The sequence below is a fragment of the Phyllostomus discolor genome, chromosome 1 (assembly GCF_004126475.2).
Source record: "Phyllostomus discolor isolate MPI-MPIP mPhyDis1 chromosome 1, mPhyDis1.pri.v3, whole genome shotgun sequence".
Lineage (NCBI taxonomy): Eukaryota > Metazoa > Chordata > Mammalia > Chiroptera > Phyllostomidae > Phyllostomus > Phyllostomus discolor.
Genome location: NC_040903.2, coordinates 116361189 through 116386491, shown reverse-complemented (window position 1 = coordinate 116386491; position 25303 = coordinate 116361189). Strand labels below are relative to the sequence as shown.

At 43.2% G+C, this 25303-nt stretch overlaps 1 protein-coding gene and 1 long non-coding RNA gene across 6 annotated transcripts in view; one reads left to right on the top strand and one right to left on the bottom strand.

Annotated features, from left to right (window-relative positions):
* BBS4 (Bardet-Biedl syndrome 4) overlaps positions 1 to 25303 on the top strand; it is a 72319-nt gene that overhangs the window by 28676 nt on the left and 18340 nt on the right. For 2 of the 5 annotated variants that reach the window (XM_028507965.2, XM_036028218.1), the window contains 13 exons: positions 517 to 580; positions 2760 to 2871; positions 4093 to 4165; positions 5547 to 5600; positions 7589 to 7716; positions 9811 to 9865; positions 12705 to 12773; positions 14282 to 14434; positions 14533 to 14704; positions 16668 to 16737; positions 17505 to 17646; positions 18196 to 18397; positions 19715 to 20069. In XM_028507965.2, coding sequence (XP_028363766.1) covers positions 517 to 580; positions 2760 to 2871; positions 4093 to 4165; positions 5547 to 5600; positions 7589 to 7716; positions 9811 to 9865; positions 12705 to 12773; positions 14282 to 14434; positions 14533 to 14704; positions 16668 to 16737; positions 17505 to 17646; positions 18196 to 18397; positions 19715 to 19761 — 1341 coding nt within the window. In that variant the 3' untranslated portion in view covers positions 19762 to 20069. Of the gene's footprint in view, positions 1 to 516; positions 581 to 2759; positions 2872 to 4092; positions 4166 to 5546; positions 5601 to 7588; positions 7717 to 9810; positions 9866 to 12704; positions 12774 to 14281; positions 14435 to 14532; positions 14705 to 16667; positions 16738 to 17504; positions 17647 to 18195; positions 18398 to 19714; positions 20070 to 25303 lie in introns of those variants that run through there. The other 3 variants (XM_036028214.1, XM_036028208.1, XM_036028223.1) reach the window with 2 other exon arrangements.
* On the bottom strand, positions 6439 to 11551 carry LOC118501149. Its single transcript, XR_004903753.1, has 3 exons — positions 11539 to 11551; positions 7001 to 7431; positions 6439 to 6622 (listed from the first exon to the last, which is right to left on the bottom strand). It is a non-coding gene; the product is annotated as an uncharacterized LOC118501149 (long non-coding RNA).

Here is a 25303-nt window from a genome sequence, read left to right as displayed (position 1 = left end):
TTCACCTGAGGATATGCTTTATTGATTTTAAAGAGAGAGGAAAAGAGAGAGAGGGAGAAACATTGACGTGAGAGAGAAACATCAATCGATTGTCTCCCGCATGTGCCCTGACTGGGGATCAAACCCACAACCTAGGTTTGTGTCCTGACTAGGGATCGAACCCTTAGCCTTTTGATGCACAGGATGATGCTCCAACTAACTGAGCCACCCAGTCAGGGCTTATTGTTTTATAATAAGCCTTTAAAACTATGAAAACTACTTCTAGCTTGAGAGCTGTACAAAAGTAGGTTCTGCGGGCTAGGTTTGGCCCATGGGCTATTGTTCACCAACTCCTGTATCTAGAATAAATGATCATAACAAGAGAGTTGAGACTTTAAAAAAATAGGAATGAACTACTTTATTAGTAATTATTAGTATCTGGATTCTTACATCTTTTCCTTGCCCATATCTGCCTTTTCTTAAAAACACTTGAAGACACTTAACCATTCCTGAGAAGTATTTTTCTTTCTTTTTCAGGCTGTTATCAAAGAACAGCTTCGGGAGACCCAGGGGTTGTGTGAATATGCTCTCTATGTCCAAGGTGAGACATACTGTAGATCCTTCTTTTCTTCTTGCTAGAGGAATGCACACATTGCCTTGCCTCTGGAAAAAGATCAAACAACTTATGAAATGCTTAAATTCAAGTAAATGTGATACGAAGATCTTTTGCAGTATTGTTTTTGAAATCAGAACATAAAATTCTTGTGCTAGATTTGACCTCAGAAATGATTGATTTGTTTAAATAAAATTGTTACCATACTTCACCCATTTTCTAGTTTCTGGTTGGTGTTTTTCAGAATGGATATTAAGGTCCCTTTGTCATGCAGCAGTTTCAGGCCCAGAAGAGGCTTTTGAAAGGGCTCCTTGTAGTCAGGCTAAAAGTGATGAGGAAAAGCTTGAGGATTTTTAGTAAGGTAAGTCAGGAAGAAGCCTAGAGATATACAGGATAAAGCAGAGACACCTTATTTAAAAAGGTTTTAGCTTGGCTGTACCTCCACTCTGGGCAGGCACCCCATAGCCGCCAAGGTAATTTCTCCCGATGATGCAAATTCCTGATTCCCATTTCCCACATCCACTTCCCACTGAGGTCTTCCAGCCGACAGGAGCAACATCTGAAGCTGATGGGCAAAAGCGATGGTGGCTACCAGCTGGAGAAGGCCACATCTGGGCCTTTTGCTGCCACTCCCACTGCCTCCTAGTTGTTCAAAACCAGGCAGTTTGCAAAGGTGTAGCTGGAGCCTGCAGGAAGTGGAAGTGAAGATCTAAGTAGCTTCTGTTCAAATAGAGCTGCATGTTACCTAAAGGAAGGAAACTGAAGTGACTGTATTTAAGATTGTCACAGGACTCTGGAACATCATTTTCCATTAAACCTCTTCTTCAAGGTGCAATGGCCTATGAAACTTTAGAGCAGTATCAGAAAGCTATGGAGATTATAAAACAGTGTTTTGCAAATAGACTATAGAATCCAGAAAGCAAATGACAGTATTAACAGGAGTATAAGAATTTTAATGGGTCTGGATGAACTGAGCTGGTGGGAAAGCTGTTACCCATTCCTTCTGTGCTCACTTCCGTGCAACTGCAAGCTTGGCAGCTTGTGGTGGAGATGCCCCCAGATCAAGTGGGAGATTCCTGGAGCCATCATCATCAACTGGGCATCACAAATGAAAAAACATTTAAAATGTCTACTTAAACAGGGAAATCAATGTGTAAATGTTTACTTAAACAGGGAAATCAATGTGTAAAGGACCAAAATTATAAAGATGTCCTTGGTAAATAACGTAAATGCTTAAAGAGTCACAATAAGGAATATGCCATTTATACAAACAGATTTGAAGCTGTGCCACTTTGAAGAGGCAAAGCAAGATCGTGACTGGGTGCTTCAGATAACAGGAATGCGAAAGCATGCTGTGGACATGCTCTTGGTCATAAAGGTCAAGAATTATCAGAAAAGTTTAAATGATCTCAATAAAATTCTCCTAGTAGACTCAAGCATTGTTGAGTCAAAGGTGGAAATGGCACCCAGCTTCCTTGTATTAAGGACAATAGGCATCATTCAACAAGGAAATGGAGAGAAGGAAAATTGAGGTTCAAGAGGTGAATGAAGGTCATGAAGAGCCCAATAGGACCTCTGAGGAAGTCCCTACTGGCTGTCTTGTGTCTGAGAAGGGGGGTGATACAAGCAATGGGCCACTAGAGTACTATGAAAAACTAATTGTCTGCCAAGCCTAACAATGCCAGTGAAGTTGGTCAGCTTATAAACCCTATCAGTACTAGGAAAGGTAAGCCATTGCACGTCTTTTGGCCCACATTGAAAGAGTTGCCGATGTTACCCAGTAACAAACTTGAAGAGGATATATTCCTCCTTCCCCTTCAGTCTCTGAAAGATAACCTTACTGCCAGATATTTAAATGTCTTCTCCCTTCTCTTTTAAGCTTGACCATATTTATTCCCTTAATGAAAATGAAAAGTGAAGAACTCATCATACTGAAAGCTCTTTGGTAAAGGTATTTCTTACAATAAAACATACAGGTCTCCAAAAAAGAGAGAGAAAGGTTTTAGAATTGTTTCAACCCACCCGAAGTCATATGTGGTTGTATTAAAGATACAACTATCCAAAGAATTTGTTATGATTCCCCACCTCCGCTTCTTTAATTTTTCTGATACCAGGTGCCATTCTTCCCAGAATGTGATTTTCTTTTCTTTATTTTGTTCCTTGGCAGCACTGATATTTCGCCTGGAAGGAAATATCCAAGACTCCCTAGAACTCTTTCAGACGTGTGCTGTTCTCAGCCCTCAGTGTGCTGATAACCTCAAGCAGGTGGCCAGATCTCTGTGAGTAAGGGCAGCCTGTGGACCCCGGGGCACTCACAGAAAACAGTGTGATGAGCATTCTCAGGCAGAGTCTGCTTCTGGCTGCCTCGTCAGCCTGATACCTAGAGGAAGAGATCTCTAAAGATACACTTGAAGAGTGTAGGTTTAACTTTAAAATTTGACAAAATAACTCATATAAAGAAACTGAATATTTCAAACACTGTATTGTTCTAGTTTGACAGGGGAACACTGATACTGGTTATCATATAAATAGTGACATTTTGTGCCCTCAGGCCCCTGATCTTATTGCCAACCATGGTAATTTTCTCATCCAACACTTAGCATAATACTCTATTGAAACTCTGTAGGTTTTTAGTGTTTGTTAGTGGATGCCCTGAAGTTTTCTGAATTCAAGCGACTTCCAAAGTCTAAGCCATTAGGTACACTAATAGCTTTACTACACTAGTAAAGTGTTCTAGTAAAGTAGTAAAAGTGTTCTTTGGGGTTCCCGTCATTACTTTCTTACCTGTGTTGTGATTTATACCTGCTCTATCTTTGCATAGAGCCCATTTTTCCTCGGTGTCTCCAGAACCATTATCCAATATCGGGGACAGAGACTTAGGCTTGGGAGGGCAGGCCGTGTCCCTCATAGACGATGGTGGTAAATGATGGCAACTCTTGCTTAACATGCTATATTATTTAGCTTGTTACTTTTTTGGTCTACATTTGTAGTACACTGTGGAAAGTAAATTATAGAAGACCCACTAACATTGGTGTAGGACGGGACCAAGGCCCTGGGACCGCTACCAGTGTAGTCCCTAGTGAGAAAGTTCTGCTCTTGCTGCACAGCAGCCTCACTGGCCAAGCCAGCATAACGAGCTCTAGGGAGAGGCTTCCAGAACTCTGTGCTGGATGGACTCTGAGTCAGATGTGGGACTAGAGGGGTTAGGGTTAGAAAAGCTTTGAGTTAATAATTATGGAAAATGTAGCCTTGACCAAATGGTTCAGTTGGTCAGCGTGTCATCCTATACAATGTATAGTATATGCCAAAAGTTTGCAGGTTCGATCCCTGGTCAGGGCACATACCTAAGTTGTGGGTTTGATCCCTGGTAGGGGCGCGTGTAGGAGGCAGCTGATCAATGTTTGTTCCTCACATCGTTTCTCTCTTTCTAAAATCAATAAAAACATACCCTCAGGTGAGGATTTTAAAAATTATTATGGAAAAATGTATTTCTTCCACAGATTTCTTTTGGGAAAACATAAAGCTGCCACTGAAGTATATAACGAAGCAGCTAAACTTAACCAGAAAGATTGGGTAAGTAGGAAACTAAGTTCTTTGTTATTAGTAACATGTTAATGGTTCTGTTTATCATATGGCTGTCTTTTGTTGTTATTAAATTCTTACATGCCCCCAAATGTCTTTCTGTTCATACTAGCTTGGCAATTTAGCTAGGTATAAGATCGAAAGTCATGTGTCTGTTTAACTTAGTAGACCCTGCTGCATGGTTTTCTGGCAGCGAGTGCTGCTACTGAGCAGTTTGCTATTATTCTGATTCCTTTGATAACCCCACTTTCCTTCTGGGGGCATTCTCCTTTCTCTAAGCTATCTTAAATTAAGGGAGTTTTTTTTTTTAAGATTTTTAATTTTTGTTTAAATTTTTAAAGAGAGGGAAAAGGAATGGGAAAGAGAGAGAGAGAAACCTTGGTTGTCTCTTGTACATGCCCCAATCGGGGACAAACCTGCAACCCAGGCCTGTGCTCTGACCAGGAATCAAACCAGTGACCTTTCACATTATGGAATGATGCCCAACCAACTGAGCCACACTGGTCAGGGTTAAATGTAGGGAGGTTTAATAAAGGGAATTCAGGAGATTCTGTAGAAGTCAAGGTTAGGAAATACAAGTTAGTCTTGGAGTGAACTAGAATGGAAAACTGTCAGCAACCAGGGTAGCTACTCTGCATTTGTTTCATTTTGTCTTTTTGTAGATCAGCATTTGGCAAACATTTTTTTGTAATGGGCCAGCTAGTCAATATTTTAAGCTTTGTGACTTCATATAGTCTCTGTTGCAACTACTGAACTCTGAAGTTCTAGTGTGAAAGAGTCATAGACAATGCCAATAAAACTTTATTTACAAAAAAAAGGCAGAGACAGATTTGGTCTGTGATTGTCAGTTTGCTCACCTCTGCTGTGTACATCTGCAGACTTACTCCAAATACAGATATTCCATCATAGTGCCCTGCAGATGGAGCTGTCAGTCCCCAAGTCCACATCATCTAGTGAATTCTTAGATTCCTAGGAAAGGGAATCTAACAGACACATAGATGTGTCCATATCTCTATGGTGAGGCAGGGGTTGTGGGTAGTCTTCTGAAATGAGAGCACGAAGGATGTGGGCAGTGGGCATCTCTTAGGAAAAGTATGGGGATGGGCTGGGTATGTACCCCAAGGTACCACACAGATCCAAAACCTTCTGTTTGTTCTGCTTTTATCTCTTTTAATCTGTGGGGTTTTTTTTAATATTAAGGAACCCATGTTTTAGAATTAAATATATTTTGAGTATGAAATATAAAAAACTAACTGTAGTGCATAATGTAAAGTTTAAACTTTGCTAAACAATAACAATCTCTAGGTGTTTGTTTTTTTTCACTCTAATATGTACTGTGGAACCTAAGCTGGATCTTTTCTTTTGTGTGTAGGAGATCTGTCATAACCTAGGAGTTTGCTACATTTATCTGAAACAGTTCAACAAGGTAATTTATAGAAATGTTGGGTGCAGTGCAGCAGTTGCCTGGTGATTTCACTGAGGGTACATTTGTTACAAAGGTGCCATTGCTACTGTGTATTATTCCTTGTGCTTGCAGAGACTTTGGGAAGTAAAAAGTGCCACATGCATTTGTCCCCATTTTCTTATTTGTCATTTTCCACCTTTTAAAAAAAGAAAATTTTATTTGCTTACTTTTAGAGAAATGGGAGGGGAGGGAGAAAGAGGGAGAGAAACATCAATGTGTGGAGGGATACATCAACCAGTTGCCTCTGACATGCCCCCAACCAGGGACCCAGCCCACAACCCAGACAGGTGCCCTGACTGGGAATCAAACCAGTGACCCTTTGGTTTGCAGGCCAACACAGTCCACTGAGCCACACCAGCCAGGGCTTTTATCCACCCCTTTCCCCCTCTGCTTTTAACAAGAAAATGAGACATTCTAGAAATATGAGGGAATGATAAAAACATTTGAGCTTACCTTGGTACTCAGATATGAGAAAAAAATGTATGTATCTTAACTGAGGGGGAGACTAAATTACCGAGAGCTCCTAAAGTTAATGATAGTGGGGTTGTCCAGAATTTCCTTCGTGAAGCTTCTGCTGTGATTCTAGAGTGATTGAGAAATTTTATTCTCTTCTCTCCAGTGCCAGCGGGACTGAGAATCTGAGTTAGTTAATATCCATTTGACAGTATTTAATCTATCCCTCAGGAGCTGAAAAAAAGTCTGTACACTAGCAGTTGAGATGTGAGAATAACTTTTACTCTTCTGAAATATATAATAAACGACTAATATATATGAATTTAAAAATATATATTTAGTGTGTCAGGTTTTTGGGAAGATCTTACAGTGTGTTATACTTGGTTAGGAGATTGTTCTCTTCAGAGGATATTCTAAGCAAGTACATTTCTGTTAACATGATTATTCTGAGCTAAGGAAGAGGCGGAATTGGTCTTTGGTCAGACCTGTAAAGAGAATGAGATTATATTTAGATTTTACTGTAAAGCTAACTGTAAGGTTTTTTTAGACCCTGCCGAGGAAATAAACAGCCAATTAGCCATGGAAACAGGCAGATGAGCTTTATTTTGGAAGTTTGTGCTCCTGGGCGAGGTTTTCTCCGCCTGGAGAAAGGGCTAAGAAAGGACAGCGGGAGAAGGGAAAGGCTGGGAGTTTTATATGGCTTGACTTCTCTCGGGAGCCAAGGATTGGTTCTCGGTGAACAAAGAAGCAACATGTCATTGGTGGTTCCTGGTCTGACGTCAGTCACCTCTTCTGGGTCAGAGTTCAGTCATATTACTTGTAGTCTAAACGGTGGCCATATTTGTAGTCCAAAATGCTAATTGTAACTAGGTTCCCAATTGTCCTACCCCGCCCATCCTGACACTAACAGCAAACACAATACTTGACATTTATGCAAATACTCACTGGATCAGTGAGCGACTGAAAAAAAGCCCTTTTGAGTGTCTACAAGAAGGATATAAGTTCTTTCAGAGCATGGAGTTTGTTTGTTAGCTCTAGTATAGCAAGCACCTAGAACAACAGGCACTCAGTGAATACATGTTGAGTGAGTAAATGAGAACAATCCATTGATTTATCAAAATATTAGTGAGGAAAATTAGAGGTCCACTCTGGGAAAGGTTGGTTACTGGTGCAGCTGGGCAGCACTGTATACTGTACTATGGATGCCCTTTTTGACTTTCGAAGTGTGAGTCATGGGTATGATTAGCGAGAAGCAAGAAACAGGAAACACTCAAAAAGGTTAATCATCTTGTATAAACTCTTCCAAGTGGCTCCAGAGGCAGATACTCCATGTTTCCAGCTACAGTTTTGGTATGTGGTGTTGTTTTGGGGCATTGAGGGCTCTGTTTTGAAATGTGACATTCCTACGTTAGTACAGCAGGAACTCTGTTCTCACCCTTAGGCACTCCCTTTTCATGGCAGTGATTCGGTTCTCTTTATCTCATCAACCTTGTTAGGCACGAGACCAGTTGCACCATGCCCTACATCTTAACAGGCATGATCTGACTTACATAATGCTGGGGAAGATTCACTTGCTGGAGGGAAACTTGGACAAAGCCATCGAAATTTACAAGAAAGCTGTGGAGTAAGTGTGTCTGATTCCTTTAGAGCAAGGAACAACTTTAAAAAAAATGGGAGCAGGTATATGAACTCCTGAACCTAAGACAGAATATGTAACTGAAAACTAGTTGTATGAATTATAGTAAATGTTAAGCTATGGTTAAGAGCTCCCAATGGCTTAAATAATGAAGACTTGTATTTCTTTCTCACTTATTAATATGGCTGGTTTAGCCTAGCTGGGCAGCTCTGCTCTACAAGGTCAGTCAGGGATCCAGGCCCCCTCTTTATTGACCTACCATTCCTCAGGTTGTCTTCCCCTGCATGGTTGAAACCGACTTGCTATAGCATCCATGTTCCAGGTTGTGGTGGGAGAGGTGGTACAGGAAACTAAGTACTGAATAAACAGCTAATAGTGTTTCAAATGGCCCAGAAGTTGCACACAGCATTCCTGCTGTCATTCCTCGGTTCGAAATCAGTGGGGTGGCCGCAACCAGCTACAAGGGAAGTGGGCACACGTGCTTGAGAGGAGGATGGATTATTAGCATGAGACCAATACCTTGTTTTTTTTTAAACAGCATTAGAGGAGACCAAACCTCTATTAATGATGGAACTGACTTTCCCAGGATGGCGTTCCATCTTCCCTCTCTAGAAACACATGTTATCTTTCCTTTTCTGTGTAGGGTCTTATCTCAAGTAGGATAGTTGTAGCAAAGTGCATTAGTGTTTCGTTTGTTCGGTCACTTAACAGGATGCCTGGTCACAGAGTCTACTGTTTCTGGTAATTAGGCTATGAACTAAACTTCCTTTGTTAAATTAATTTGTTAGTCACCTTTGTCTTCTACCATAGTTGTAATGTCATAACTTTTCTGGTTATATCAGTCACAATATAGCTTTCTGAATTTTATTCATATTTTGTGTCTAAAAAGATATAAAAATCCTTTGGTTTGTTAACTTACAAGAGACTTTTGTCATCAAGAGGATAAGTTTATGTGGATAAGTAGGAAGGAGCCCTCACCTGTGACCCCTACCTTTTAAAAAATTAACTCACATAAATGTGAAGGGTGATATTCATCCAGAGGCTGGTAGAGGACTTAAGTCACAAAAATTTTCAAGGCAAAAAGGGGGCAGCTGAGCATTTGGAGTCTCACTGAGAATTTGGAGACCCACAACTTAGAGATGGCAGTTATGTTTTGGTGGGGGGATGGACGCCACCAGAATCATGGGAGTTACTTAGTTTGGGGAAAGGAGGTGATCAGAATGGATATTTGCTATAGCACAGGTGAAGGGCAAATAGTTGAACTGAGTAAGCTCTGTTTAGCCGGCTCAGGCCTCCCTGTCAGGGGCTGTGGCCCATCTGATCTGGTCTTCCCATAAGTAACCAGAGGCCTGTGTCATTCCTTAGATGCATGAGACATTGTTCCTTGCTTTTGGCATTTTTACTGTTGAAACTGTATGATGATCCTATAGCCAGATCAGCTCAGCGTTGCTTTGATTTTGTAACAAAGATAAATATCAGTAAGGGATAAATATCAATGTTTACTCCCAAATCCAGTAGCTAATTCTTTCCTAGAGCTGATATGTCTTCTTTCTTTTGTTCAATATGGCTATTTATTATGGCCTTTTGTTTAATGTGGAGGGCAGAGTATTAGAACATTTGGGATCCTAAATTACAAAGAAAATTATGCAGACTACCACTGTGAGTAGAGTGAGAACAGAAAAAAATCCTACCTGAAGAGAACTGGCTAAAACTATGTGTGTTCCAGACTGACTCAGTTAATAAAGCATTGTTTTTTAATTCTATCAGTGTATTGAAGACAATCACACAAAATATTCCATAGGTTCTTTCTTAGGACTTTGACCCTAAGAAAAGGTCCTGAAAGGGAGTCTGGATTCTAAGCCCCATTTCTTTCTCATTCAGCAGCCCTTCCTATAGCTAGGGTTGGGATGACCTACGGTTGAGGGCAGTTCCCCAGGCACCTGGGACACTTTCTGTGGCATGTGGGGCATGCAGTAGAGTCTCTCAGATGCCACACACATGGGCATGTTACTGTGCATGTGCCTCAGTGTCTCATCCATATGTTTCCCTCTGAGTGTCTCTGTATTGATCTTTGTGTTGCAGATTCTCACCAGAAAATACAGAACTTCTCACAACTTTAGGATTACTGTACTTACAGGTAAGGAGAACTCTTTACTCTTTCATGCACTGATGTTAGAAATGCTTTTGGATTATGTATAATGTGGTTTCCTTGCATTTTGATTAACACATTTCACTAAAGCTCATATGAAGCACATGAACTTTATATGTTAAAGGAATTAACTTAGTTTTCTGCACTCAAATCAAAACTGCAATTACAACTTTTATTTTTTTATTTTTTAAAAATATATTTTATTGATTATGCTATTACAGTTGTTCCATTACCCCCCCTTCATTCCCCTCCACCCTGCACACCCTTTCCCACCCACATTCCCCTCTTCAGTTCATGTCCATGTGTCATAAGTTCTTTAGCTTCTACATTGCCAATACTATTCTTGCCCTCCCTGTATTTTCTCCCTACCATCTAAGCTACTTATTCTCTGTACCTTTCCCCCTCTCTCCTCCTCCCACTCCCCTGTTGATAACCCTCCATATGATCTCCCTCTCTGTGGTTCTGTTCCTGTTCTAGTTGTTTGCTTAGTTTCTTTTGGTTTTGTTTTAGGTGTGGTTGTTAATAACTGTGGGTTTGCTGTCTTTTTACTGTTCATATTTTTTATCTTCTTTTTCTTAGATAAGTCCCTTTAACATTCCATAAAATAAGGGTTTGGTGATGATGAACACCTTTAACTTGACCTTCTCTGAGAAGCACTTTATCTGCCCTTCCATTCTAAATGAAAGCTTTGCTGGATAGAGCAATCTGGGATGTAGGTCCTTGCCTTTCATGACTTGGAATACTTCTTTCCAGCCCCTTCTTGCCTGCAAGGTTTCTTTTGAGAAATCAGCTGACAGTCTCATGGGAACTCCTTTGTAGGTTACTGTCTCCTTATCTCTTGCTGCTTCTAGGATTCTCTCCTTCATTTTTACCGTGGCTAATGTAATTATGATGTGCCTTGGTGTGTTCCTCCTTGGGTCCAAGTTCTTTGGGACTCTCTGAGCTTCCTGGACTTCCTGGAAGTCTATTTCCTTTGCCAGATTGGGGAAGTTCTCCTTTATTATTTGTTTAGTTATCTTTTCCACTTGTTGCTCTTCCTCTTCTCCTTCTGGTACTCCTATAATTTGGATGTTGGAATGTTTAAAGATATCCTGGACATTCCTAAGCCTCTCCTGGTTTTTTGGAATTCTTGTTTCTTCATTCTTTTCTGTTTGGTTGTTTCTTTCTTCCTTCTGGTCCACTCTATTGTTTTGAGTCCCAGTTTCCTTCCCATCACTATTGGTTCCCTGTGCATTTTCCTTCATTTCACTTAGGGTAGCCTCCATTTTTTCATCTAATTTGCAACCAAAATCAACCAATTCCGTGAGCATCTTGATCACCAGTACTTTGAACTGTGCATCTGATAGGTTGGCTATCTCTCAGACACTTAAAAGTACTGGCTGTGGGGGCTTTCATTCTGCTTGAGCCATCCCCCTCCCCTTTGGTTGGGTCGCACCTGTTACGTATGAGGGGTGGAGCCTTAGGTGTTCACCAGTTCAGGGCAACCCAGTGGCTGGGTTGTGAAGCTGTCTGTGGGGGCAGAGTCTGAGAAGGAACAAGGGCGCTTGCTCCGCTCTCCTTGACCTCAGTCCCTTCCACTGCTCCCCCCAAGCAAACTGGGCCCCTCTGGTGCCAATTCCCATGTGGGTGGGCTTGTGCACCCTGCAGGACTTTCCAAGGACCTCTCCTGTGAGGCTAGGAGTCTCTCCCTGCGCCTCAACCCCCACAGGTGTTTTCAGTCAATGTCCTGAGGCTCTATTTCCCAGCGCTGGGATCCTGGGTTGGGCGCAGTGCCTTGCTTCACAATTCCTGCCTCCCTGGGTCTGCCGGCTGCCGCTTGCATGCTCAGGGGCCGCCTGCTGTGGTCTTGCGAGCCCCGGATGCCTTATGTGCCCGGTCCTAATGCTCTCTGCTCTGCAACCACGCCTGGCTACCTGACTCGACCCCTCCTACCTATCTGGATGAACGGATCTATTTTAACTCCTTGGTTGTCTGACTTCCATACAGTTCAATTTTCTGTCAGTTCTGGTTGTTATTTTGTTTCTAAATTGTTGTCCCTATCTTGGTGTGCGAGGAGGCACAGTGTGTCTACCTATGCCTCCATCTTAGTCGGAAGTTCTGCAATTACAACTTTTAAAGGGAAGAACATATGTAAGAAATAACTGTCTGGTCATGGGAACTGTCATTTGGTTGTGGGGGAATGTCATTTTGTGATACAAGTTAGCACCGTCCGGGCTTTGAAGCTGAGGCTATTTCTATTGTTCCTTCTTCCCAGCCAGGTCCTATGGGAGAGAGAAGGCAAAACATTGTCTAGAATAAGAAATCAGTCTCCTCTCCTCTCCACTTTCCTGAGTGTGAATGAAGTTATTTTAGCTCCATCAGTTCCTCTTAGCAGTCTGAGAACTGGGGCCGAGGTGTCCCAGAGGGGCTTCTACCCATCCCATTCCCCCATTTACTCCCCTAGTTCCCTGCTCAGCTGACCTTGCTTCCAGCTCTGCCCCTTTGGTAGCCTTTCTGTCTGTTTCCTCTTTCTTTAAAAGGAATTGGAGTTTAACCCTGGACCTTCCTGCTTTGTCTTAGGAGGTTAGCCTCAGGGGAGATGAAGCTAATCAGCCTATTTCCTGCCTAGAGACATTAGTGTGCAGCAGCACTAGTGTGACAGAGGTGGTTCCTGGCAAATAGATACTTTAATATTATCAGGTGACAAATGTAGTTCTATCTGGTATCTGTAGCTCTCTTTTCACCAACAGAACTCAGGAAAGTCAGGATGCTTCAGGGTATGTTTGGCCAGACTCCTTAACTCTCATCTCCCCGCTGATAAAATTCTCTGGTTTGCTTTTTCTTCAAGCTTGGCATTTACCAGAAGGCATTTGAATACCTTGGAAATGCACTGACTTACGACCCTACCAACTACAAGGTACTACAGGCTGTCACACCCCAGAGCCTTCACATATGATGGTCCCACTGCTCCTAGAGACGATCTGGCCCGGGAAAGCATTTTGAATACCTGAGAAATTACCTTTTGCTTAGAAAAATTATAAATGTGGATTTTCTTATTTGAAAATATTGTAAAGTGTTGGTGGTCTGTTATTTTTCAAAAGAGCACATTTGTGCCCTGGCCAGTACCCTCAGTAGGTTGGAGTGTCATCCCAAATACACCAAGGTTGGGGGTCGACCCCCTGTCAGGGCACATACAGGAAGCAACCAATGAAGGCATAAATAAGTGGCACGACAGATCGATGTTTCTCTCTCTCTCAGATCAATAAATATATTTGTGCCCTGGGTAGTGTGGCTCAGTGGATTGAGCGTCAGCCTGCGAGCCAAGGGGTTGCCAGTTTGATCCCCAGTCAGGGTACATGCCTACGTTGTGGGCCAGGTCCGCAGTAGGGGGTGTACAAGGGGCAACCAATCTGTATTTCACTCCTTCTCTTTCTCCCTCCTTTTCCTTATAAATAAATAAGTAAATAAATAAATAAAATCTCTTTTTAAAAAGAGCGTATTTGTTAGGCCTGTGTCTTGTGCAGAAAGTGACGTTGTAGTGCTGGTAAAGTTTTATGTACTGTATGTAGGAAATTAGCACAACTTCCAAAACTGCTGTCAGAAATAACTTCTGCTGAAATGACTTCCGGATTCTTAATGAATTTGCAATTAGAACTCTTGTCCAGATGTGTCTTTAGGGATGAGAAGATCATCAACTGGATGAATATCACTGAGGGAGATGCAGCAAACAGGCTGTGAAGGATGCAGACTCATCCTGTCTCAGATTTGTATTAGCCTGACTCCCATCGGCTCCCCAACTGACAGCTGGACTGAGGAGGCCTACAGCTGAGCCACCCTTTGTCCTGTGGCAGAAGGAGCCAAACCTTAAGTGGCAAAGAAAGGAGTATTTGAGTTGTCTGGAGCAGCACTTGGTGCACAGGGGCTGCAGGGAACAGATTAAGGCAGTATTTACTTAAAGGGCTCTGAGGCTCAGAAATACTGACTTGTCTCAAGGTGAGAAGTAGGAAACAAATGAGCTGGGTAAAGTTAGTGATATTTTATCTTTTCTTTTTCTGTACTGTGCCAAAAAGAGCCACAGTGTAGGGTGCAGGGACATTTCTCATTATCATTTATCTCAATAGCTTGAATACATTAAACCGTATTTTGCCGTGTATAATGTGCACCCATGTTTTTGTGTACATTATACATGGGATTATTATACCCATCGTAAGTAATCATTATATCCATGTATAATGTGCATCCTTATTTTTCCCTTAAAAATTTGGGCAAAAAAAGTGCATATCATACACAGCAAAATACGGTATTATGTCCCTGAAACTTTTCGAGCCATGCTATGCAGAGTATCAACACCCAGGAAGGCCCCCTCACTGCCACAGCCTTTTGGGAATGACTGAATCATCAGCCGTGCGTGTCCTGTGTTTTCAGGCCATTTTGGCAGCAGGCAGCATGATGCAGACCCATGGAGACTTTGATGTTGCCCTCACCAAATACAGAATTGTAGCTTGTGCTGTTCCAGAAAGTCCTCCACTCTGGAATAACATTGGAATGTGTTTCTTTGGCAAGAAGAAATACGTAGCAGTGAGTGTCTTCTTGCCTTCCTTTTTTGTGTCCATGCATGCCATTACTGGGTCTGCCCAGCTTGCCCCACCCTGATTGAATGCCTCTCTCTCCTGCAGGCTATCAGCTGCCTGAAACGAGCCAACTACTTGGCACCCTTTGATTGGAAGATTCTCTATAATCTGGGCCTTGTGCACTTGACCATGCAGCAGTATGCGTCAGCTTTCCATTTTCTCAGTGCAGCCATCAACTTCCAGCCCAAGATGGCGGAGCTCTACATGCTCTTGGCTGGTAAGAGACAAGTGGAAAACCCTCTCCACAATCTGTAATTAGGGGAAAATGAATTAGTGTCATTGCATGCCAGTGGCTAAATGTCCCATAGAAGCCATTCCCTTGCAGATTCCATAGTGAAACCAGAAAAGCTGGGGTTCGTGCTGCCTGTCACCTACCAGACCCAATGAGCAGAGACAGGGATTGAGTCTTTATGGGAGCTTTATTCAGATGGCTGGGGATCTGAGAAGATAGTGGGTTTCCACCCTAACAGACCATCTTACCTTCCTTTTCAAGCTAGCCTTTAAAAGGTGGGAAAAGTGTAGGTAAGGGATTTGGGACTCAGGAAAGAGGTTAATCAGATAAAAGCTGCAGTCCGGCAATTTCCCTAACATCCTTTCATTCACTGACCCATCATTTTCTTTTCCTGTGTCCTGGGCAATTTTCTTTATCTGTGTCCTGGGCTGCAGACTATCTCTCCCTGGAACACAGCGGCTTGGGTACCACCTTGGCTGCTGGTGGTCTCTCCTGGAGCACAAAGGCCAATCGCTTGTGGCCTCCTGGAGTCAGGGTGGGCCGTACTGCAGTTCCTGAAACAGTAGCTTTTCACGTGCATTAACTACTAGGCTTACTAACTATTACCTAAAACTAAAATTTTCCCACTCTTGAATCCCCCCAGCAATAGGAATGTGGATTACAGTGCTAGAGCTTGGAGAACAATGAAGAAAATGACAAAGTGCTGGGCTGCTTCTAACTTGGGGGAATTTCCCTCAGAGACCGGCAGGTTAAATCACGATCACCCTTAGTTTATCTTTTACCAAATGTTTTCCCTCAGCTTGACAATTCATTTATATATATAAGTTCCAGATTTCATCAAATGTAAGATGTATATCTTACAGGGTTAGTGAGGGGATTACATGATTAAATAACTAGTGAACATTAACTATTGGTTTTATTGTTAGCAACTATAATACAAAAGTATTGACTGAATTATTCTTTCTAGGGGATAGTTCAGTCCATATACTGAACTTACTAAATGTAAGCCCAAAAGCAATTTGCGTGTTTTCATTGACACTGGTCTTCTGGTGCTTTTTGGGGGGCATTATTGTGGGGTTCTTATTTATAAGAGAAAGGTTGCAAAAGCAAATTGAGTGATGTTTATTTGGGGGTTGTCTAAGTACAAAGCTAGCCTCGTTGTAATAGAGACAGGAATGTAAACAAATTGCCTTAGTCACAGAGTAGAGAGGGCTTTCACACTGTTCTCGGGGATAAGCTGGAATGTAGTCGCATGAGGACCCTGCCATTAGCAGGGAGCAGTGTTACAGAAGGGAGTGGGGAGGTGAGTCAGGAACATTTGGCGGTCACATGATGGAGGGCCACAGTGTAGTGCAAGGACTTTAGACTTTATCCTTGAGGCCATGCTCTTCCAGCTCTATTCCGGGATCTCCCCAGCAGTGTCTTCCAGAAGCGCGTGCACGTTGGTGGGGAGGGGATGTGCACAGGGCTTCCAGAGCAGCTGCGTCACTGTTTTATAGGTGAGGCTTCCAGAAGATACTGATTAAAAAGGTGAGAGTGACCTGGCACTAAACAGAGTTTAAATATCATGGTCATAGATGATTGAGGATTCGTGAGGATTCTTAAGTGGGATAGTGACATATTCAGATTTGTTTGTAAGTCCGTGAGAAAGCTGGCAACATGGTGGCAGGTGGATGGAGGCAGAGGAGGACACTGCCACAGCCTGAGACAATTTGTGTAATGTCCTAAAAAGAAACTGCAAAAAAATGGGATTCAGAGAACTTGGCGACTGAGTGATTGAGTAGAAGGTGGTGTCAAGAGCTGAGCGGGCCAAGGAGCAGTTAAGTTTGGGGTTGAATGAACTGTGGTCCTGAAATACTCCTTTTTCTTTCTAAGCTGGGCTTTCTAGCTGCACTTCTGTTTTATTTTTTTGTTTGTTTGTTTTTTGTTGTTTTTGTTGTTGTTGCAGTGGCTCTGACCAATCTCGAAGATACTGAGAATGCCAAGAGAGCCTACGCAGAAGCAGTCCATTTGGATAAGTAAGCTGCTGCGCAGGAAACGGTATTGGGGAGGGCTGGAGTCTCCAAGGCCACGAGGTGGCGCCAGATGCTTGCTGTCCATGACCTCTGTGCACAAGGCCTAAGTGTGGATGTGATGCTAAGCATGCGGTGGCTCAGCAGGAGCTGACACTGGCACTTTCTGAGAAAGTGTTTCTAGCCTCAAGCTTAGTAGCCAGGAGGCCAGAGAAAATCAGCTGGCAGTGGACTTGGACTGACCCTTGGGCTAGCTGGAATACGAGATGTGACTCTGGGCTTAGTTAAATCTTTGACTCTCTTGGGAGTTACTCCACTGGCATCAGCCAGGCAGCAGGGTAGAGACCCCTTCTTCAACCCACCTTGGTGGTTTCTGCTAAGGATGGCCCAATCGGCTCTTGTTTCTTTAAGGCAAGCTGTGTACTAGGTAAGCGTTCCTGGCTTGATTGGATGGTTAGTACACTGGGACTTTACAATAATCATGTTTAGAAATATACTAACAGTACTTTCTGTTTTGTAGTCTTCCTTTAATTCTCACTGACTGCCTTACCGTGAGTTGGCATGGTGCAGGTAATTACCTGCTTTGCTTGTTGGGCAATTATTCCTTGATTTTTCCCCACAAGTCCACACACCATGGGTGTTTCTACCTTGCTGCACAATGGAGAAATCTCTACTTATAATCAGTTTTATTTTGTTTTTGTGTCATGAGGATCTCCAAATGACCATTTGTTGCAAACCCTAAGCTCCATCGAATTCCTGTCTGGTTGCCGCAGGTGTAACCCTTTAGTGAACCTCAATTACGCTGTGTTGCTGTACAACCAGGGCCAGAAGAGGGAGGCCCTGGCCCAGTATCAGGAGATGGAGAAGAAAGTCAACCTACTCAAGGACAGCAGCTCTCTGGAATTTGACTCTGAGGTATGTCTTTTATTAGCTCCTAGGAGTTATAAGCAAGCTGTCAGGAAACTTTTGAATCAAGCCCAAATAATCCAAATATAACCTATTATAAACTCATGTTTGTTTTGGCTTTGGTGTTCCTGGCAGCATGAATTATACAACTAGTAACAGCCAGAGAAAACCTTCCCTGGAGGAAAGTAGTAAGGGGAAATTCAGGCTTACTGAATCCGTTATTGATAATACAACTCATCTGAGTTGAGGCCTATATCTTATTGCAGCTTCCTCCCACTTCTCCTGTAGGAAAGGTGGGGTTGAGCCCAATAACACACCAAACTTGAATTGTTGTTTGAGATCCTAGATGGACTTCCTTGCCATCCACTAAGGGCAGCCTGTGTTTCCTGCTGTTTGAGAAAGATTTCCTTGCAATAAGTAGTTCTTCCCTCAAATGCTAGTACCAGTAGTCAGTATTTTGACTAAAACCCCCCTGGGAGGAAGGTCTAAGAAGAGGTGGGTGGGCTTATCTCTGTTAGTCACACCTTGATTCTTTATTTCTTCCCATGTGGGTACAAGATGGTGGAGGTGGCTCAGAAGTTGGGAGCTGCTCTCCATGTTGGGGAGGCACTGGTCTGGACTAAACCAGCTAAAGATTCCAGATCACAGCACCGGACCACTTCAGCCAGCAAAGCTGCCTGTTTCCAGCAGCCCCTGGGCTCTAATCAAGCTCTAGGACAGGCCATGTCTTCAGCAGCTGCATACAGGAAGCTCCCCTCAGGTAGGAGGTCACACAGCGACTTGACGACCTCATGGGTACAGCCACGTGTGCCAGCAGAGGTTACTGCTTTGAGTGAAGCCTGCACTTTTCAGACTCAGAGCATGTCCAGTGTAATGTTGTCTCCAAGGGGGGAAGCCACAGGGTGGCCAAATTGGCTCTTCTACAAGGCAAGTTGTGTATTAGCTAATAGTTACTGGCTCAATTGGATGGTTCATACACTGGGACTTTACAATTTTCAAGTTTAGAGACATATCACGGTATTTTTGGTTATGTAGTCTTGCCTCAATCCTCACTGACTTACTGTGAGTTGGCATGGTGCAGGTAATTAAAGATTTCTATTAGTGAGTCATTGAAGGCAAACTCAACTGTTGCTTTATTTCTTCAGTTATGACATAACTTCATCGCTGCAAAGCTATACCACAGTCCCACTGGTCCCAGGATATATGGGGTTTCTTGAAATTTAACAGTGAAAATAATGATTTCTTTTGGAATTGTGGAACTGAGAACTCTGGCCACCATCTGCCCCTCTGGAGCCAGAGCTCACTGTAGAAGCACATCCATCCAACTGAAGCACCAGCACAAATAAGAGAAAAAAGGAGTAGGATGACTCCAGAGTAAGGGTTTTTCTGGCGAGGATATACCAGATTAAGAAAGGTCACAAGACACAAATAGAGTGGGGGCCAGCACATTTCTTGGGCACCACAGAACACGGGGCATGTAGTGATTATCATGAGGAGCCTGAAGCCTTGACAGCCCCCCACTGGCCCTATCACCCAGGAAATAAAGAGAAACCATCCCAGACAGGCCCTTTAAGAATCGAGAACAAGGCTCATGGCTCTACATATGTGGCTTCAAGAGTCAGCAGAATACCTGATGCTCTTTGCTTTTGCAAGGACGTTTACCTCCTGGCTGACCCCTTCCTTTGTTGGAGGAAAGTTGGAAACAGATCTTTGCTCTTAGCCTCCTCGTGATGAAGTCTTGGCTTAGCTGAGGTGATCCTCAGGCTGTGGGGCCTGTCAGTCCCCAAGACAAACACAAATCTTGCACTTATAATTTAGCTCTACTAGTCTTAATTTTTTTAAAAAATGGTGATGAAAAAAGCTCTGTAAATGGAAGCCTAGCTTCTTGAGTATCCTAGCTGCACTTGTCCAAGGGAATCCAGAACGAGTCCCTGTATCTTGTTCTTGAGAGAGATCAGAGTGTAGAGCCAGATCATGTCAGGATGACGAGAAGTAGAAGGAAAGGACTGCTCTGGTGTCATTACCAAGGATTAAAAAGTAAAAGGAAGAACTTAACCAAGATTTTTTTTTTTTTTAGAGAGAGGAGAAGGGAGGGAGAAAGAAGAGAGAAACATCGACGAGTGAGAGAAACATTAATCGGTTGCTTCCTGCACAAGCTGTGACCAAGGACCGAACCCACAACCCAAGCATGTGTCCTGACCAGGAATCAAACTGGCAACCTTTTGCTTTGTGGGCTGAAGCCCAGCCAACAGAGCCACACCAGTCAGGGCTTAACCAAGGAATTTTAAGACAATCAATGATACCACTGATGAAATGCTATCAATATACTATCTATATATCTTTTTTAGAGTAAAGATTATGTATCATCATCTCTTTGGGAAAGTTGTTACTCAGGTATAAAAATAAGAGATCACAATAAAAACTTTTTAAAACAAGCTATGATCGTAGTTTTCCCTTACCTATTTTGAAACAGAGTTTGAAACTGGAGAAGGAACCTCATGCCAAGTTCCTACTTGGTGCCAGCCCAGTCTCTGCTGCAACCCTGATGGATGGTATGTCAGCAGTTTGCTTCAGAGCCAGTCCCCATTTTGTACTTAAAGTGCCCTTTAATCACCATAATTTGAAGGTGGACTGACCTATTACTACATCAAACTATGTTTGGAGTTCTTTATATTATGACTGGGTCTATTTTAACATTGAAGTAGCAGTTACCTGAGCAGAAAACTCAGTAGTCCTCATATCAGAAATAAATAGTAAGGTAACAGAAGCGATGCCCTTGTCCATGCAGCTGGTATGTGGCAGAACTGGGATTTGTACCCTGAGCAACTGAGAAAACTCATTTCTATATCACTGTGGAGTCTGGTATGTTTGTGACTGAAAAGGTCTTGGTGATATTTAAGGTGTAAAATAAGACAGATGGAGAGGAGGAAGGAGGTGTGAGAGATTTAGGAGGTAAAATCAGCACAAACTGGGGCCTGATTGAGAGTAGCAGATAACAGACTAGGATGGATACCTGTTGCTGGGGAGAGTTACACAAATCAGAGAAAAGGAACATTGTGGGACTGGGGTTGAGTGTTGTGGAGTCTAGTTCTACATGTTTATCTTTGAGGCATCCAAATGCTCACGGCCATTAAACACTTGTACAGCTAGATTTCAGGTGTGAGATCTAGCTTGAAGATCAAGGTTCAGGAGTAGTTTGAATTTGGGTGATAGCTGAAACCATAGATTTGAAAGGGGTCACCCAAGGAAAGCTAGGAATAAGAATGGGAGACCAAAAATGGAAACCCAGTACTGAAAGGGAGAAGAGCCCACAAAGGAGACAGGAGACACACATGACCAGAAGAGTGGTGTCAGGGAAGGGGAAGGAAGAGAAGTTCAGGAAGGGAATGACCAATTTCACCGAACCCTTCCTACCAAGAGGGGCTGTTATCCTCATTTTATAAAGGATAAAGCTGAAGCTGGGAGAGGCAGAATGAATTTTCCAAGGTACATGACAGGATTGGAATTTAAACCCAGGCCAGGATGCACAGCACCTGTTCTTATTAACCATCAAGCAGTGATGTACTTTTGGTGAACTAGTGGCAGCAACAGAGACCCAAGGGCTTGAAGACTGAAGTGGAGTTGAACTGCTGTATATCAAAGTATAGGGAAGAGAGGTTTTTAGAGGGCAGAATTGAATGCATTACACTAATCTGAAAAAAATTTAGCATTTGGGGAGACAAGGGCAGAAAGGCCTTCTTTTAAGTGAAGCATGGTGAAGACCGAGAGGATGCAAAGAGCAGGACTCTTCAGTTTTTCTAGCCCCCTTGGGGCAAGAAGACAATGGTACCTTGCATTTCAGGGACAGCAATCAAGAAACACGCACTTTCTACATTAATTTGAGCTTAGATTTTCTTAAAAAATAAAACTAGGTTGTACCTGTCCAGTCAGGACATGTGGATTTGCCATTTCTTTCACTTTGGTGAGAAAGGAGCTATTATAATTTCTAGTACGGGAGGTGCTTATGTCATCACAATTTTTAGCAGAAAGGGAGGCAAAGTACATAACTGCAGATCCAGGTGTGGTTTTAGACTCCAGGCAAAGATGGAGGCATAGGTAAACACACTGTGCCTCCCCGCACAATCAAAATAAGGACAACAACAATTTAGAAACAAAATAACCAGAGCTGACAGAAAATTGAACTGTATGGAAGTCTGACAATCAAGGAGTTAAAATAGACACATTCATCCAGACTGGTAGACGGGGCGGAGTCAGAGGGCCCAGTGAAGAGAGGTCAAGGCACAAAAAGCGGTGGCACTGGAGGCACAAGACACCCTGGGGGGAAATAAGATGGCAGCGGGCGGACCCTGGGCGCAGGGTGGCAATGGGCAGACCCAGTGAGGCGGCGATTGTGCAGTGAGGCACTGTACACAAGGCAGCTGGCTGACTGGGTGGTCTCATATTTGTGCACATATAAACCAGGCAAAACTAGGGAGCAAGACAGACCGCACAACCCAGGGTCCCAGCGCCGGGAAATAAGGCCTCAAAACACCAATTGAAAACACCTATGATGGTCGAGGCACAGGGAGAGACTCCCAGCCTCATGGGAGAGTTTGTTGGAGAGACCCATAGGATTGTGGAATATACACAGGCCCACCCACATGGGAATCAGTGCCAGAGGGCCTAGTTTGCTTGGGCAAAGTGGCGGAGGAGACTGAAATCTGACAGAGTGTAGTAAGTGCCATTGTTCCCTCTTGGACCACACCCCCACATACAGCATCACAACACAGCCACTGGGTTGCCCTGAACTGGTGAACACCTAAGGCTCCACCCCTCATACGTAACAAGCACAGCAAGACAAAAAAAAATGACCCAAAGGAAGAACAGATCAAATCTTCATGGCAAATATAACTAAGCGGCTAAGAGTCAACCTATCAGATGCACAGTTCAAAGCACTGGTGTTCAGGATGCTCACAGAATTGATTGAATTTGGTCGCAAATTACATGAAAAAATGAAGGCTACCCTAAGTGAAATGAAGGAAAATGCACAGGGAACCAATAGTGATGGGAAGGAAATGGACTCAAATCAATGGAATGGACCAGAAGGAAGAAAGAAACAACCAAACAGGAAAGAATGAAGAAACAAGAATTCCAAAAAACTGAGAGGCTTAGGAACCTCCAGGATATCTTTAAAACATTCCAACATCTGAGTTATAGGGGTACCAGAAGGAGAAGAGGAAGAGCAACAAGTGGAAAAGATAACTAAACAAATAATAAAGGAGAACTTCCCCAATCTGGCAAAGGAAATAGACTTCCAGGAAGTCCAGGAAGCTCAGAGAGTCCCAAAGAACTTGGACCCAAGGAGGAACACACCAAGGCACATCATAATTACATTAGCCACGGTAAAAATGAAGGAGAGAATCCTAGAAGCAGCAAGAGATAAGGAGACAGTAACCTACAAAGGAGTTCCCATGAGACTGTCAGCTGATTTCTCAAAAGAAACCTTGCAGGCAAGAAGGGGCTGGAAAGAAGTATTCCAAGTCATGAAAGGCAAGGACCTACATCCCAGATTGCTCTATCCAGCAAAGCTTTCATTTAGAATGGAAGGGCAGATAAAGTGCTTCTCAGAGAAGGTCAAGTTAAAGGAGTTCATCATCACCAAGCCCTTATTTTATGGAATGTTAAAGGGACTTATCTAAGAAAAAGAAGATAAAAAAACATGTATAGTAAAATAACAGCAAACTCACAATTATTAACAATCACACCTAAAACAAAACCAAAAGAAACTAAGGAAACAACTAGAACAGGAACAGAACCACAGAGAGGGAGATCATATGGAGGGTTATCAACAGGGGAGTGGGAGGGGGAGAGAGGGGGAAAAGGTACAGAGAATAAGTAGCATAGATGGTAGGGAGAAAATAGAGGGAGCGTAAGAATAGTATGGGAAATGTAGAAACTAAAGAACTTATGACACATGGACATGAACTAAAGAGGGGAATGTGGGTGGGAAAGGGTGTGCAGGGTGGAAGGGAATGAAGAGGGGAAATGGGACAACTGTAATAGCATAATCAAAATATATTTTTAAAAGTGTGGTTTTAGATAGCTTAAACTAGAGGCAGGAAAGTGGAACTATAGACCAGTAAAGGAAAAAATGCCCTTCTTACTGAATAATGTTAGTACAAAACTATGAATTTCAAACAGTATAACTTGGAAGTGTATGATTGAAACGATTGTGTTCTTAAGGAAGAATCATCGTGTGATAATAGCAGAAGAGCTCATGTTGGACCAATCCTCCCATTATTAGAAAATACAAACAAGTGAGTAAATATAAAATGCCATCTTGGTCCTCACCTGAGGACATGCTCACTGAATACTGATTTTAGAGGAGAAGGAAGGGAAAGAGAGAGGGAGAGAAACATCGATGTGCCCTGACTAGGAATCAAACCTATAACCTTTCAGTTTACAGGATGATGCACCAACAAACTGAACTACACTGGCCAGAACAACACTGTCTTGCTTTAATTTTAAAAAATACATATGGGGAAGGAAGATGGCGTCGGAGTAGGAAGGAGCAGATTCGGCTTTCCTCTGCTCAGGGGAGAAAATCCTGACTGATCTATGGAGTAGAAAGGCAAGCAACCAACATATTTCAGCATTTTTGAAAACAGAGGACCAAGGATTGTGGCAGAACCAAAAGAACAAAGAACGGATCCTCAGGGGAGTACTGCAACAAGGTAGGGTCCCAGGACAAGCGTGTGGTCCCGGGGCTGCAGCCCCAGGCCCCGGAACGCTGCTGGGTTTACCATAGGGTTCTTGGGAGAGAGCCAGGTCAACTGCTCCCTCCCCAGCCGAGCAAGGTCTGAGCGGCTCTGGGAGGAATCCAGGTGCTGACAAACACATGGGGGTGGTGAGCACCTTTGGAGGCTGAGCACCTTTGGAGGCGGTGGACACCGGAGAGGCTGGGTCGCACAGTGGACCCGGACTCCCACGGTCACCGGTCTGGCTGGAGCTTTGGCGGTGGGAGAAGCCAGGCCACTGTGGGGAGCTGCGGGCTTGAACGGGAGGAATTTCTCAAGAGGAAAGAGTGAATAGACACAGACACTGTTTGGGGAATTCTGCTAAAGTGATCAGTGGCTCCAGCCTGTCTCCTACCCAGCTGTGGGCGCCGGCACGGGGGCACCGCCCCACCAGCGGACGGGCGCACCGGTGCATGGGCGCGCCTGCAAGGAGAGCATCCCCACACACCAGCCCACAGCAGTAACCCTGGGGAAAGACCTGATTCCCACACCCAGGGCCCAAAGCTGAGGAGCCAGTGAGAACTCCATTGGCCAAGGAAGAAAGGCCAAACAAATCATCCTTCAGCCTGCCTCAACCAGCAAGAGCAGAAAAACCGGTTTGGCCACTTTGAAATCAAGAGACTTTTTAATTTGATTCTATTTTTTAACAATTTTTAATTTTTTAAGTTTTATTGTTTTTATTCTCTTTTGATTTCTTTTTCCTCTCTTACCTGATTTCTTGTTTTATTCCTTCCTCCTTCCTGTCCTCCAATTTTATCTCTTCTTCCTGCCTTCATCTGCCTTTTCTATTTTTTACTTTTTAAAATTTTTTCCTAAATACCTACAAGTGAGACAAAATCCTGGATCGGTGAAAAGACCAAAGTTGAACCCAAAGAAGGGGCATCACAACA